General features: G+C 35.4%; 1 protein-coding gene across 2 annotated transcripts in view; it reads left to right on the top strand.

Annotated features, from left to right (window-relative positions):
- Positions 1-17,438, top strand: part of LOC139960858 (cyclin-dependent kinase 17-like) — a 73,847-nt gene that overhangs the window by 39,721 nt on the left and 16,688 nt on the right. For both annotated transcript variants that reach the window (XM_071959490.1, XM_071959491.1), the window contains exons 6-8: positions 2,481-2,575; positions 3,049-3,111; positions 9,991-10,114. In XM_071959490.1, the coding sequence (XP_071815591.1) occupies positions 2,481-2,575; positions 3,049-3,111; positions 9,991-10,114 (282 nt within the window). The remainder of the gene's footprint in view (positions 1-2,480; positions 2,576-3,048; positions 3,112-9,990; positions 10,115-17,438) is intronic.

The following is a 17,438-nucleotide window of genomic DNA, read 5'->3' as shown; positions in this document are numbered from 1 at the left end:
TATTTGTGAAAAGATATAGAAAGAATTATGTTGATAATAATAGAAGAGCATGTTGTTGCTGCCTTAGCATTTAATAATCATTCACAGTAACATGTGACATGATTGTAGAGTAAGTTAATACTTGCTATGTAGGGTCAACTTTTATATTGTAAAGTGTTACGTGATTGTAGAGTAGGTTAATACTTGCTATGTAGGGTCAACTTTTATACAGTAAAGTGTGACATGATTGTAGAGTAAGTTCTTACTTGCTATGTAGGGTCAACTTTGTAAAGTGTTACGTGATTGTAGAGTAAGTTCTTACTTGCTATGTAGGGTCAACTTTTATATTGTAAAGTGTTACGTGATTGTAGAGTAGGTTAATACTTGCTATGTAGGGTCAACTTTTATATTGTAAAGTGTTACGTGATTGTAGAGTAGGTTAATACTTGCTATGTAGGGTCAACTTTTATATTGTAAAGTGATACGTGATTGTAGAGTAGGTTAATACTTGCTATGTAGGGTCAACTTTTATACAGTAAAGTGTGACATGATTGTAGAGTAAGTTCTTACTTGCAAGTTCTTACTTGCTATGTACTGTAGGGTCAACTTTTATACAGTAAAGTGTGACATGATTGTAGAGTAAGTTCATACTTGCTATGTAGGGTCAACTTTACTGAACACGAGTATGGTATTGATTTTGTTGGAGGTCAAGGTCATTTTAGATCAATAGGGATTAAGGATTTCCTCAGCCATTGGTTTGTTTGGTTACTTTTAGATTTATCAAATTAATACTGGTGGTGTTATACTATAAAATACATATATATTGTCCACTTAATTAAGATGAACACACTTTAGTTATGGTTTTAAATGATAGCCAACATTTTGATAATTACTATGCATCATCATCCATGACTCTGATTTCTGATTGAGTCTAAGCATTACATTCTTTGAAGTATTAGTCACTCGTGTTCTTGTATTGTCCGGGCTCTTAAGTTATCTTGTACTGTGATCGTTCTTGTCATATTTCATTTCTTCCATGGTCTTACCATCTCCCGGAGGTAAATATTTAGAAATGAACAAATTATAAACCTCCAGTTTGGTTATGTTAGAAAGAACCAATAGGGATGTACCACTCATTGGCTTTTAACACATTTTAGGTATAGTATGTAACCAGATATATATCTACCTAGCATATATACCTGATGGGTTGTTTAATGTGGCTGATACATCCTTTTGAAACTGAATGGTATAAATATATGTGATATGCATATTAATGGAAGGCTCATTTTCATGTTTGAAACAAATGGTGCCTTTGTGGAATTGCTGATGACAAGCATATCTCTACAAAATGAGTGTAAATTGAAACAACAAGTTTGACAGTTTATCAGAACTTTGAATTCTTGTTGACTAGGTAGATGTACCATGCCAACTGCAATGTTGTTCAAGGGAATTAAAGTTAGCATTGGTCAGATGTTAGCTGAACAAGCTTAATTAATGACTAGGCAAGAAAGATGAATCCAAGCACAGTGAAGACAATGAAGTTATGATTTGTTCACAGCAATGTATTTACACATAAAGAACTGTGAAGATATAACACCAGTTGCCTTACTGCTACCATGAGTGACTAGCCTCTCATTGTAATTATAATATGTTTGCAAGCAGCAACAGTATAATGAAATGTTGTATGACAAGCAAACACGAGAATTGATATGACAAGGACTAAGGCAGTTGAAGAGTCTATGATGCAGATCTCATTAATTTTATGTCAGATCAAAGCAGGCATTTTGTTTACTATCTAGTTGGTGATTAATCATGTGGTTTAGTTTTGCTTCCAAATTATGCATAGATGTTGATATCTAAAGATATATGTTCCTTACTCTGAACAAATTTAATGTGTTGAGAAGCAGTTTTCTATTGATTTTCTACTGCCACGTCTTAAGACCTGCGGAATTCAAGTGATATTTTATGGTTGGCAGTTCAGTAGATTCTTTCCTTTAGATAGTCTTTCAACATTGCTGTTTGAACAATGCAGTTAATATGGAGTTCTCTTTAAAGAATGGTCCAGGGTTCACTGCTAACTTGTAAGCAGACATATCCAGCACTGTTGTATATGATTAAGGAGAATGAGAACTGGTGCCCTTTACTCTTACTTCATGTCAAATGTGCTTTACTGAAAGATGTAATATGTTTGCTCAAAATGTCATAACCAACTCTTGGGGGTCCCGGACATGGGGGGAGGGGGAACTGGGACAATGAACTATGTATTGCTACACCTCTAGAAGTACCCCCCATGTATGAACCATTACTGGGCAATACAGGAATAAATATCTGTTGTTTAGTTATTTGAATGCTGGCAGTTCAGAATAGCTAGCTCACTTGTCAATCTATGCATTTCATGGTACACTTATCCAATGGATTAATTGAATCAGTTTATTTTAATACCAACATGTGACATGAGAATGTGATATTGTGATACATATGTCATCATGTTTTCTCCACAGTGTCTCTCCTCAAAGGGTTGAAACATGCTAACATAGTCACCCTTCACGATATTGTACACACAGAGAAATCTCTTACCTTGGTCTTTGAATACTTGGTAAGTCTATAATATTTATGATGGGCTTTTATTGTTCTGTCTTGTAATCTGTTGAGTAAAGAGCCATGCCCTGCCTAAGAAATAAAGAAAGGTTCTTGCTTGTTCAATATAAAGAAATGATGCAAAATAGTAAGAAATAATTTATAGTAATGATTTCACTACTTACTTTCACAACAGCTAGGGAGCCACTGGCATGTCAGTTTATAACATCTACAAATGTTGTGTTAAATAATATCTTGAAATGTGTGAAACACATCTTCATGAAAAACAATGGTTTGTCAAACACATTTAATGTATCCACAAAACAAAACAACAAAGACCACTTGGAGCTTTATGGTAGCAGAGATTTCACTTTATGCCTTGAGGGATCCATGTTTCCTTATAACTTGATTCATTCCATAAATCAAATCCAGTGCACCTTCATAATTTTTTTTCGTTAATAATGAGGTGATGTTTTCATATTTCTTTTACAGGACAGAGATTTAAAGCAGTATATGGATGACTGTGGCAGTATTATGAGTATGAGTAATGTAAAGGTTAGTATATGCAGTTGTTTTGTATTCATGTCAGTACATGATGATTGTGTCAGTATTATGAGTATGAGGAATGTAAAGGTTAGTATATGCAGTTGTTTTGTATTCATATCAGTACATGGATGACTTAGCAGTATTATGAGTATGAGTAATGTAAAGGTTGGTATTTATGTAGTTCCTTAGTATTCATATCAGTACATGATGATTGTGTCAGTATTATGAGTATGAGTAATGTAAAGGTTGGTATATGCAGTTGTTTTGTATTCATATCAGGACATGATGATTGTGTGAGTATTATGAGTATGAGTAATGTAAAGGTTGGTATTTATGTAGTTCCTTAGTATTCATATCAGTACATGATGATTGTGTCAGTATTATGAGTATGAGTAATGTAAAGGTTGGTATATGCAGTTGTTTTGTATTCATGTCAGTACATGATGATTGTGTCAGTATTATTGGTATGAGTAATGTCAAGGTTGGTATATGTAGTTGTTTTGTATTCATGTCAGTACATGGATGACTTAGCAGTATTATGAGTAATGTAAAGGTTGGTATTTAAGTAGTTCCTTAGTATTGGTTAGTACATGGATGATTGTGTCAGTATTATGAGTATGAGTAATGTAAAGGTTGGTATATGCAGTTGTTTTGTATTAATATCAGTACATGATGATTGTGTCAGTATTATGAGTATGAGTAATGTAAAGGTTGGTATATATGCAGTTGTTTTGTATTCATATCAGCACATGAATGATTGTGTCAGTATTATGAGTATGAGTAATGTAAAGGTTGGTATTTATGTAGTTCCTTAGTATTGGTTAGTACATGGATGATTGTGTCAGTATTATGAGTATAAGTAATGTAAAGGTTGGTATATGCAGTTGTTTTGTATTCATATCAGTACATGATGATTGTATCAGTATTATGAGTATGAGTAATGTAAAGGTTGGTATATGCAGTTGTTTTGTATTCATGTCAGTACATGGATGATTGTGTCAGTATTATGAGTATGAGTAATGTAAAGGTTAGTATATTCAGTTGTTTTGTATTCAGGTCAGTACATGGATGATTGTGTCAGTATTATGAGTATGAGTAATGTAAAGGTTGGTATTTATGTAGTTCCTTAGTATTGGTTAGTACATGGATGATTGTGTCAGTATTATGAGTATGAGTAATGTAAAGGTTGGTATATGCAGTTGTTTTGTATTCATATGAGTACATGGATGACTTAGCAGTATTATGAGTATGAGTAATGTAAAGGTTGGTATATGCAGTTGTTTTGTATTCATGTCAGTACATGGATGATTGTGTCAGTATTATGAGTATGAGTAATGTAAAGGTTAGTATATTCAGTTGTTTTGTATTCATGTCAGTACATGGATGATTGTGTCAGTATTATGAGTATGAGTAATGTAAAGGTTGGTATTTATGTAGTTCCTTAGTATTGGTTAGTACATGGATGATTGTGTCAGTATTATGAGTATGAGTAATGTAAAGGTTGGTATATATATGCAGTTGTTTTGTATTCATGTCAGTACATGGATGATTGTGTCAGTATTATGAGTATCAGTCTCTGTTATTGTCATGCCAACACTAACTGTTGGTATTGTTTACATACATAGAATACCTCTTAGTCATTTAGTCCAAGCTTCCTTGTTATATTTGGCCATGCTTTACAACGTAACACAGTATTGCAGAGAGTTTGCCTGTTCCGGTGTTAATATAAATTGATGGAACTGCTCAATGCAATTTACAAGCCTACCAGCATAAAACCCTGATGTCTTTGCACCCTCGTATTTCAACCTTGCCATTGATGCTATTAAATAGTTGTAAACTAGAACAAATTTTGGCCTATATTCAGATAAGTGGATTAGCATTTCATTTTGCCAAGATAATTTTAAAGACAAACTTATAAGTGAGTAGAGAGATATGTGTGCACATGGCATGTGCAGAGATGTGCCCTCAGACATGGATCCCTTGTAATGCTTAATCTTATTTAAGCTAATTTTGCATTATAGTTGTTGTTCAGCTTGCCAATAGACTGTCAAATTAAGCAGCTACACACACAGTGCTGGTGAACATATTAAACAACAAAGTAGCATTTACTTCTCAGAAGAACATGGGTACGAATTGCTCAACATATGCTGGTTTTCCCAGGACTCAATTATATATGCCTTTTTTCATATGATATATCCCATTCTTCATACCTTCAACAATACACAGCTGTCTTATACTCCCTCATTGTAGCCTTTACTACAGTATAAGCAGGTCACCTGATTTAGGTGTTCTTTATTGAAAAAAAGAGAAATGAACAAAGAACTTGAATATTTTCCATAACATTTATGTACAATCCAAACTGATTCTAGTATTGAAGTATCCATCTGTAGCTAAAGGCATATATTGTGTTACGTGGGAAGTATGGTGAACTTCCAACACTGCCATCTGTGGCTACCTTGTATGTTGAATCATGTGGGAAGTATGGTGAACTTCCAACACTGCCATCTGTGGCTACCTTGTACGTTGAATCATGTGGGAAGTATGGTGAACTTCCAACACTGCCATCTGTAGCTACCTTGCATGTTGAATCATGTGGGAAGTATGGTGAACTTCCAACACTGCCATCTGTGGCTACCTTGTACGTTGAATCATGTGGGAAGTATGGTGAACTTCTAACACTGCAATCTGTAGCTACCTTGTTTGTTGAATCATATGGGAAGTATGGTGAACTTCCAACACTGCCATCTGTTGCTACCTTATATGTTGAATCATGTGGGAAGTATGGTGAACTTCCAACACTGCCATCTGTGGCTACCTTGTACGTTGAATCATGTGGGAAGTATGGTGAACTTCCAACACTGCAATCTGTGGCTACCTTATATGTTGAATCATGTGGGAAGTATGGTGAACTTCCAACACTGCCATCTGTGGCTACCTTGTACGTTGAATCATGTGGGAAGTATGGTGAACTTCCAACACTGCAATCTGTGGCTACCTTGTATGTTGAATCATATGGGAAGTATGGTGAACTTCCAACACTGCCATCTGTTGCTACCTTATATGTTGAATTATGTGGGAAGTATGGTGAACTTCCAACACTGCCATCTGTGGCTACCTTGTATGTTGAATCATATGGGAAGTATGGTGAACTTCCAACACTGCCATCTGTAGCTACCTTGTATGTTGAATCATGTGGGAAGTATGGTGAACTTCCAACACTGCTATCTGTAGCTACCTTGTATGTTGAATCATGTGGGAAGTATGGTGAACTTCCAACACTGCTGTCTGTATCTACCTTGTATGTTGAATCATGTGGGAAGTATGGTGAACTTTCAACACTGCCATCTGTGGCTACCTTGTATGTTGAATCATGTGGGAAGTATGGTGAACTTCCAACACTGCCATCTGTAGCTACCTTGTATGTTGAATCATGTGGGAAGTATGGTGAACTTCCACCACTGCTGTCTGTAGCTACCTTGTATGTTGAATCATGTGGGAAGTATGGTGAACTTCCAACACTGGTATCTGTAGCTACCTTGTATGTTGAATCATGTGGGAAGTATGGTGAACTTCCAACACTGCCATCTGTAGCTACCTTGTATGTTGAATCATGTGGGAAGTATGGTGAACTTCCACCACTGCTGTCTGTAGCTACCTTGTATGTTGAATCATGTGGGAAGTATGGTGAACTTCCAACACTGGTATCTGTAGCTACCTTGTATGTTGAATCATGTGGGAAGTATGGTGAACTTCCACCACTGCTGTCTGTAGCTACCTTGTATGTTGAATCATGTGGGAAGTATGGTGAACTTCCAACACTGGTATCTGTAGCTACCTTGTATGTTGAATCATGTGGGAAGTATGGTGAACTTCCATCACTGCTGTCTGTAGCTACCTTGTATGTTGAATCATGTGGGAAGTATGGTGAACTTCCATCACTGCTGTCTGTAGCTACCTTGTATGTTGAATCATGTGGGAAGTATGGTGAACTTCCAACACTGCCATCTGTAGCTACCTTGTACTTTGAATCATATGGGAAGTATGGTGAACTTCCAACACTGCCATCTGTAGCTACCTTGTACGTTGAATCATATGGGAAGTATGGTGAACTTCCAACACTGCCATCTGTGGCTACCTTGTACGTTGAATCATGTGGGAAGTATGGTGAACTTCCAACACTGCCATCTGTGGCTACCTTGTACGTTGAATCATGTGGGAAGTATGGTGAACTTCCAACACTGCCATCTGTGGCTACCTTGTACGTTGAATCATGTGGGAAGTATGGTGAACTTCCAACACTGCTGTCTGTATCTACCTTGTATGTTGAATCATGTGGGAAGTATGGTGAACTTCCAACACTGCCATCTGTGGCTACCTTGTACGTTGAATCATGTGGGAAGTATGGTGAACTTCCAACACTGCCATCTGTGGCTACCTTGTACGTTGAATCATGTGGGAAGTATGGTGAACTTCCAACACTGCCATCTGTGGCTACCTTGTACGTTGAATCATGTGGGAAGTATGGTGAACTTCCAACACTGCTGTCTGTATCTACCTTGTATGTTGAATCATGTGGGAAGTATGGTGAACTTCCAACACTGCCATCTGTAGCTATCTTGTATGCTGTTTTATCTGTGAGGTATGGTGTGCTCAGGACACTGCTAACTGTAGCATCCTTGTGTACTTGTTCATCTATGAAGTACGGTGTGCTTACCACGACGTTACTTCTTCTAGGATCATCTATCATGCACTATGGTTTGCTTTGTAGTTGCCAGTTCTCTCCAATCAATTATTAAGTTTTCACATTACAACTTGAAGGGGTATATATGGTTGATGTGTTTTAAGAGTGCAGCAGTGGAAGTGTTATGAATAATTAAGTACTGTGGTAATTAAAGATTTTCACTACCCTGGAGTTGGGTATTAGGTACATAACTGTATACAAGATCATAGGGCAGCAAAAGTGTGTGAAATTATTTTTTCTGACTATCGAAAGGTTATGCACATAACAACATGTTTCTTGGCAGTTAACCTGTGGAATTATCTTATTCTTCATCTTCATTTGTGAGGTAAATGATTTGTCTGTGCTGAAGTTTTTGCTTAAATTATTCTTGACTTTATTGGAAGGCAATGTAACCTTGAAAAGCACAAAAGATCCAAATATAAGTAAATATTAGATGTTCTAGTGCAAACAAGTATAACTTCTGTCACTGCTTACTTGAAGTGTAATCAATTCCACAACATCAGTTTGTGTGCTACATAGTAACAACAAGACTTGCTGTACTGCATCATTGAAGGCAAGATTATGTATGCATGGAAGCATGTCACAGGTAAAGAGAAGACAATAGCAACCAAGGACGAACTGTGTGGTTGTCTGTGCAATGTGTTAACCACACCAAAAACCCTGGTAACGAGAAAGTACACGATTTGCATTGCATTGTGCATTATGTAAATGTTACAAAGTTGATTCCTTACCTTAGATAAACTACTCATAAATACAAACTGTCATTGCATGTGTATTATGTGAGTGTTACCAAGTTGATTCTTTACTTTAAAGAAACTACTCATAACACAGACTGCCAGTGCATTGTGCATGACATAAATGTTACAAAGTTGATTCCTTACCTTAGATAAACTACTCATAAATACAAACTGTCATTGTATGTGTATTATGTGAGTGTTACCAAGTTGATTCTTTACTTTAAAGAAACTACTCATAACACAGACTGCCAGTGCATTGTGCATTATGTAAATGTTACAAAGTTGATTCCTTACCTTAGATAAACTACTCATAAATACAAACTGTCATTGTATGTGTATTATGTGAGTGTTACCAAGTTGATTCTGTACTTTAAAGAAACTACTCAAAACACAGACTGCCAGTGCATTGTGCATTACATAAATGTTACAAAGTTGATTCCTTACCTTAGATAAACTACTCATAAATACAACTGTCATTGTATGTGTATTATGTGAGTGTTACCAAGTTGATTCTTTACTTTAAAACTCACCATAACACAGACTGCCATTACATTTTGCATTACATTAATGTTACACAGTTGATTCCTTACCTTAGATAAACTACGCATCATACAAACTGTATATATGTATGTGAATTATGTGAGTGTTGATTCTTTACTGTAAAGAAACTACCCATAACAGACTGCATTATATAAATGTTCGGAAGTTGATTCCTTACCTAAGATACGCATATTAAGCCACGTGACTGGTGAGTGTAATGATGCATGTGTCATTATATGATGTTGTTACTCTAGCTTATATACAACCTGCTGGTTTATCTCATCAATTTATTACACTTTCATAACCTATTATCATTGCCACAAGGAAATGAATTATTCATTTATCTTTCCTTGGAATGAATTATGCAGTAATTCAACAGTGAGTTGCTACCCTAGCCAGGTAATTCTCTGGTTGCTAATGAAAAGAATCGCAACAGTGAAGAACCTGTCATTAATTTGTTTTAATGAGACAGGTTTCATTTAAAAATTTGAAAGTGATAAAACTTATCATATATTTTGATGACTGTTTTGGCATTTGAATATTTGAATGTCAAACTATGACATACAGACAAGTGAGGACACTGACTATGGGAAAATAAACTCAACATTTAAATTCATAGCAAAGCACCAAAGGTTGACATTGAAATGTAGTGAACTGTGGTCTTTGTGTACTTGTATTAGTGCTTAATATACAGCCATTATTCACTCACTCCAAGTACTAGAGGCAACTTGTTAATTATAGTCCTCATTAGTTCACCATTGGCATGAATACTTGTTGACGAGAACCTTCGGGGGTAGAGCATAATGACCATCAACTGTGACTAGCATCCAAATGTGACTCTTCTCATGTTTTGCATATTTTATCTTTCAGATATTTTTGTTCCAATTACTGAGGGGTTTGGAATATTGTCATCGACGGCAAGTTCTTCATCGAGACCTGAAGCCTCAGAATCTACTTATTAATGACATTGGTGAATTGAAGCTGGCTGACTTTGGTGAGTCTCGTATATCAAACAGTCAGAACTTGTCAGTGTTTTTGTACTACATATTAATTCATGTCTTGATTTGCTATTGTTTGTGAAGTAACACAACTGTAAATGGCTGCTGTTGATTTGTTGATCTCTGTGCATAATCAGTCTCACATCTCAAAGAAGCATGGTCCTTTTAGTTCCTTCTTAAGTTTCCCTCTTGACCTAGTTTTTCAGTGTCTGATTCATTTATTATCTGCGTCTATTCTTTCATTATTAATAACTTCAGATTCATGTGACTTCCCTGTTTTCATATTCTTCCTCCTCTCTGCTATGTAGTCTGTGTAAAGGGTAATTTATTACTGGTCATGTTTTCAGACTTTCTGATATCGAGTCTACATAAAGTAGAAACTGTGTATTGAATATGCATTAAGTATACTGGGATGTATGTTAATGGGGGGGGGGGGGAAGATGAGAGTGGGTGAAGAGTGGTGTGATCAATACTTGTTATTAATAATCCAGGGTCTCCATTACACAGATATAGGGAGGTGAACCTCTCAGATGTATCAGATTTAAGCAATGTAACAGAAAGTGTACTCCACTGAGAGCAATTAGAGGCCAACGCTCTCATTTCATTTGAAGAGGTATTCACGCAAATGGTGATATATCCTCGTTGGTTGATTAACTTTTGTTAAACTCACAGGAAGTATGAATGTTTAATGCTTTATATGGCCACTTTAACAAGAAAATACCCTTCTGTTAAAGACACAATAGCTGGTTGATTAAATCTGTGTCTGTCGATGATTATAGTATCTGTTAAATAGCAACTCTCCCCCTGTCATAGCTAGTGTTACGGATAGTGTCTCTTCAAGAAATACTCCTTCAATGGATTTGGAAAAGAAAACAGTTTATGTTGCAAAATAAATTTAATAAATCATCTTTGAGAAACATTTTGGTCTGTCATTTATTGAAGTGATTTTGAAGGGGTGTACTTACAGGTGGTCTGGTCACTATGTGGTGTGTTAGATTAGTATATATTTGTTATACCAGCATCATACATTCCATATCCATTTCACCATCCTTAAAGTACTTAAGTATTGTTCAAGAATGCACATGTCTTACATGCAAGGGTTTCCATTGGGTTGAACTCTTTCTAGGTCAAGACCAAAACTACATCCAAATATTTGAAGTTTCACCAGGTTTCAACATATAACTGTCTGTGTCACCAGTTTTGCTGAGAGCAGTCTTGAGAAATTATCCAACTGTTTCTGCCCTGACTTGAATTTAATCTATTCATTGATATGATACTGGTTCCACCTAACAGTGACGTTGTACAGAATGTCCTGGCAGTATTAGTCTGTCATGTTTTGACAGGTCTGTGCCTCAGGGCAGACTGTGTATGAGATCAAGTGTTGTTCTGCAGTGTGCTGCTCAGAGATGGATATGAACTTGTTGTTCTGCAGTGTGCTGCTCAGAGATGTATATGAACGTGTTGTTCTGCAGTGTGCTGCTCAGAGATGGATATGAACTTGTTGTTCTGCAGTGTGCTGCTCAGAGATGGATATGAACGTGTTGTTCTGCAGTGTGCTGCTCAGAGATGGATATGAACTTGTTGTTCTGCAGTGTGCTGCTCAGAGATGGATATGAACGTGTTGTTCTGCAGTGTGCTGCTCAGAGATGGATATGAACTTGTTGTTCTGCAGTGTGCTGCTCAGAGATGGATATGAACTTGTCATTTCTACTTGTATTTCTTGTTTCAAGTGTTCCTGTTGTCTCTTGTGGGTATCTGAACAACAGCTGGAGAGATCTCTCTATAAATCTCCAGAATGAAATACAAATATTTGGCTAGGAGTACTTGAGGATGGATTGAAATAGTATAAAAATGATCAGATAATAAGTAGGCTGTACATGTCCTTGTTTAAGTCACATGATGTAAGGGGTTCTAGCATTCTAACATTGTAAGTTTCAACAAATACACAATATCCTATTGGCATATGTAGTACAGTTCTACTTTTGTGACTCAAAGTTTCACTCAACATCAATAGCAGTGTGCTTAATGGGTTATGTACCATTTGAAATACTTTATGTGAAATTTGGTCACAAATATTGATTTGGTAATCAGGCAAGAAAACTTATTCTATACTGTAGAAGTAGAAGTACAGTACTGTATCAAGTATGCAAAAGTAAATAGAAACAGTCTCTCCTGGTTTTGTTTTTTTCATTTATTGTTTTTCCTTCCTCATTTCCAGCAAAATTATTTCTGCTATATAATTTTCTAAGCTTCATTTAATCTACAAAGAACTATGTAATTGGAGCAATCTTTCCATTTAGTGAGCACTGTTACTGTTCACTGGTTTAATTACACGATTCAGAGGAATATCTGAATTATGGATTGTTTCAAGAAGAGAATCTGGATTGATTATCAGTCAACAGACAAAGTGGTATCCTTGCCTGTGGTTATCATATGATTTGTATAGTCAGTGCTATACTGGTATGCTGCTTTAATCACACCACACCAGCTTTTCCATGTCCTCAATTTCGTCTGTTCTAACTCACAAAAGTTTGAAATATATATAGCTGAATATGTGAACCAAGCGCTGAAAATTTGGCCAACAGATCTTATGGTTACAACAAAAATGGGAAGTGGATATAACATTAATGTAACTGAGCAAATCATACTGTAAAATGAGCTTTACAGTAAAAACTAACAAAAGACTTTAAAAATAGTTTTTTTTATGATGGATGGAATGTAGAAAAACTGTATTTTATATCTGCATGTTCAACGTAATCAACCTACAATGTGATAGGATTAAAACAGAAACGTGATTAGCAAAAAAATATCGATTTAAAGAGGAATGTGAATAAATTATTCATCTGTGCTGCCATCTTTTTGTATTGGAGGCCAGTGTAATTGTCAAGGACATTGTGAAGTTCTCAAGTTATGAATGTCAGAAAAGGTACTGGTAGCAATTCAACACTTCAGGAGCAAAAATAACAGAGCATGGCCTCAAGCCATTCAGCATCAGAACCCTCTAAATGTAGAAGGTTGTGTGACTGATAGTGCAGTGCCATCAAAACAAAACACAGGATCATAAGCTCTCACATTATATACACAATATCATCAAAATGTGTGACCGATAGTGCAGTGCCATCAAAACAAAACACAGGATCATATAAGCTCTCAAATTATATACACAATGGCATCAAACTATTGCACACACAAAGAAAGTTAACTTCTGAATAGATTAATTTACTATCATTTCATAGAAAACTGATGATTCTGTTACCTTACTTTTGTGATTCTGAAAAACCAAGAAATTGAGCATTTGAAGTGGTGAGTTTGAGCAGGAAATGATTTAAAATTTACTAAAGCAATTAAAATTGATTACTTAAGTAAACTACTTGAGCTCGTAGTTGTAAAATTTGAATAATTTCATTTTTTGAGCTGATGAATCAGTTGATTAGTAATCTAACACTATTTAAAGAAAGAGTTGAAAGTTAAATGGATTGAATGGAGTATATTATCAAACTGACTAAATGCAATATTAATTTGAATAATCACTCCAGATCAAGGGACTATATACTCATCTACAACAGGGATATGAAAGCTGCTGGCTAGTTGGTCATAGAAAATTTCACAAATCTCTCAAGTTCTAGTCAAGAATAATACTTGATTAGAGAAGGCCACCTAACAAGATTTTTTTCACTGATTGAATATTAATTATAAACTCTGGAACTTCAGTATTTATGATCATGCCCAACAGAAAAGCAAAGATTTTCACATTGTTGTGGGACTTAAAGGGACATTCCAGTGGCTGAAATTGATTACCGGATAAAAAATGGTGGAAATTTTCTACACCTAGGTTTAAGTAGATTTTTTCTCTAGGTTTAAAGGATAAATGTGCAAGAAGATCATGATTATACTAGGAAAGGACAGGTTATGAAGGACATTTACTGTTATGACATCAGACACCACCCACTGTAATCCACTGTGGGAAAGAATTCAAGGCTTTAACCAGCAAAAATAAGTCCCATTCAATCAACCATATCTGGAGTTTTTCAACTCGAGGTTTTCAACTAGCAGTGTAAAATACCACCAGAATATATCCCTTTAATCTTCATTGTTGAAATAAAAGTTGCCAAGTGATGCACAATGAATTGCTTTGTCATTGGAATTTAGTTTTGATTGGTATCCAATACACATACCAAAGGTAAAAGATTATTTTACATGATTTACATTATTTTACATGATTTACATTATTTTACTGTCAGCTCATAGCTGGGCTAGACTGTAGGCCATTGTCCATAGTATCTTGAACAATCAATATTGATAAATTTATCTCATGTTGAAAGAAAAAGATAAAAAATCTGCAACAGTTGGAGTACTCAGTCATTCACTCTTAAAGGTGTACGGTGTCTTAATTAGTCTGAATCCCAGAGAGAGCAACTAATGATCAATGTTACCATGAACTGTTTGATATTAGAAACAATACTTTCTCCTCTGTATACTAAGTATACTGTAGTTAAGCACGTATCTCTCTTCGTAGATTTGTTCTGGCTAACATACTAGGTATTAATGCGATGGTTTTAGTAGTGTTATGAATAATATGTATTGTGTTTTAATGGTGTTATGAATAATATGTATTGTGTTTTAATGGTGTTATGATTTATATGTATTGTGTTTTAATGGTGTTATGATTTGTATGTATTGTGTTTTAATGGTGTTATGATTTGTATGTATTGTGTTTTAATGGTGTTATGATTTGTATGTATTGTGTTTTAATGGTGTTATGATTTGTATGTATTGTGTTTTAATGGTGTTATGATTTGTATGTATTGTGTTTTAATGGTGTTATGATTTGTATGTATTGTGTTTTAATGGTGTTATGATTTGTATGTATTGTGTTTTAATGGTGTTATGATTTGTATGTATTGTGTTTTTACACTGTTACTGACTATATACACTTAATTTTCTGATTGTGTTTTAGAACATTGATGATATTAGTGACAATGTTCATAAACAATAGCACTGTTTGATGTATCCATGACTATGAGTGCAATCTTTCAGTGACTACATTAAAAGAGTACTAAGTACTAACAGTGAAACTGATAATGTTCACACAAAGTAATATTTATAGTACTTAATCATCTGGACAAACATAGTCTGTACAGTTACTTTATAATTATTGACAGGAATAGTTCAGGCAAATGTATCCAATATGTACCTGCTGCTCCATGCAAATGCAATATTTACTTTTGTCCTGTAAAGTCTAACCTGATAATATCGTACTGCTCAAATGCCTATTTGGTGCATGCACTACATGGTACACATATGATTGTACTCAACTGTGTATTCAGTACATGTGGAATATGGACATGATTGTACTCCACTGTCCGTGCAGTGCATGCACCATATGGTACAGACATGGTTGTACTCAACTGTGTATTCAGTACATGTGGAATATGGACATGGTTGTACTCCACTTTGTATAGTACTGTACATGCACCATATTTGCATATTTGCTTTCTTTATAAAGTGCCTTGAGCAGTGACTTTTGTCTACTGATTTGGCGCTATATAAGTCTCATTTATTATCATTATTATTATATGTTTATTCAGTACATGTATTCTACTGTCTATTCATCATATGGTACAAACATGGTTGTATTCCACTGTCTGTTACTATGCTGTTTCTATAGACTATAATTGTATGTTGCTGTTGCAGTTATACATGGTGTTGCTGCATTATATTGTTGCTGTATGCTGATGTTGTATGCTGTTCTTGTATGCTATTGTGTATTTTGTTCTTGTATGCTACCTTTGTATGTTGATGTACATGCTGTTGTTGGACATTGCTGCATTGTTGTATGCTGTTGCTGTATATGCATTGTTGTATGCTGCTGTAAGCTGATGTTGTATGCTGTTCTTGTATGCTATTGTGTATTTTGTTCTTGTATGCTACCTTTGTATGTTGATGTACATGCTGTTGTTGGACATTGCTGCATTGTTGTATGCTGTTGCTGTATATGCATTGTTGTATCCTGCTGTAAGCTGATGTTGTATGTTTGTAGTTTAACTTGTGGTGATTCAGGTTTATCCACTGATTGACATTCCAGACATTTCAGCTGTCATCTCAGATTGGATCAGGGGTGGTGGAAGGTGGTATACCCCTAGATGGTATATCTATATATGACAATGGTGGACACACATGATATCACTGCATACTGTACTACTGGTATCATATATATCCATGCCAGCTATATATATTATAGAGATACCAATGATGGACATACATGATGTCACTGCATACATACTACTGGTATCATATATCCATTCCAGCTATATATTATAGAGATACCAATGATGGACACACATGATGTCACTGCATACATACTACTGGTATCATATATATCCATGCCAGCTATATATTATAGAGATACCAATGATGGACACACATGATGTCACTGCATACATACTACTGGTATCATATATATCCATGCCAGCTATATATTATAGAGATACCAATGATGGACACACATGATGTCACTGCATACTGTACTACTGGTATCATATATATCCATGCCAGCTATATATTATAGAGATACCAATGATGGACATACATGATGTCACTGCATACATACTACTGGTATCATATATCCATTCCAGCTATATATTATAGAGATACCAATGATGGACATACATGATGTCACTGCATATATACTACTGGTATCATATATCCATTCCAGCTATATATTATAGAGATACCAATGATGGACATACATGATGTCACTGCATATATACTACTGGTATCATATATCCATTCCAGCTATATATTATAGAGATACCAGTGATGGACATACATGATGTCACTGCATATATACTACTGGTATCATATATCCATTCCAGCTATATATAATATAGCTACCATTGATGAACATACATGTCACTGCATATACTACTGGTATCATATATCCATCCCAGCTACAGCAAACATTAATTAGCTTGAAAATCGAAACTATCAGTTGATCTTACAGCTCAGAATGGTTGAATGAACTCACAACACTGAGAAGAGAACAATAGCTACTTCATTATTGCTTACATTATACATGTACAATACCTGTTTACATTGTGGGTTGAACAATGCTAACTGTGTGACTCTGTTATATTGACCTTTCAAACTATTCATCATGTTTCTGTGTTCCTGAACAATACCTACACAAGAGTATGTTACATACTCTATGTATAGCATGGGGTGACTATTGCCAATGAAGTAACTGGTGACACATACATTGTTGAACAGATATTTGGAGTGAAAATGAAGCAAGCACACAAACATGGCAATGCATGCCGG

The sequence above is a fragment of the Apostichopus japonicus genome, chromosome 20, assembly GCF_037975245.1.
Source record: "Apostichopus japonicus isolate 1M-3 chromosome 20, ASM3797524v1, whole genome shotgun sequence".
NCBI classification, from domain to species: domain Eukaryota; kingdom Metazoa; phylum Echinodermata; class Holothuroidea; order Aspidochirotida; family Stichopodidae; genus Apostichopus; species Apostichopus japonicus.
Note: the sequence above shows the minus strand (reverse complement) of the source record. Positions and strands in the feature narration are given on the sequence as shown.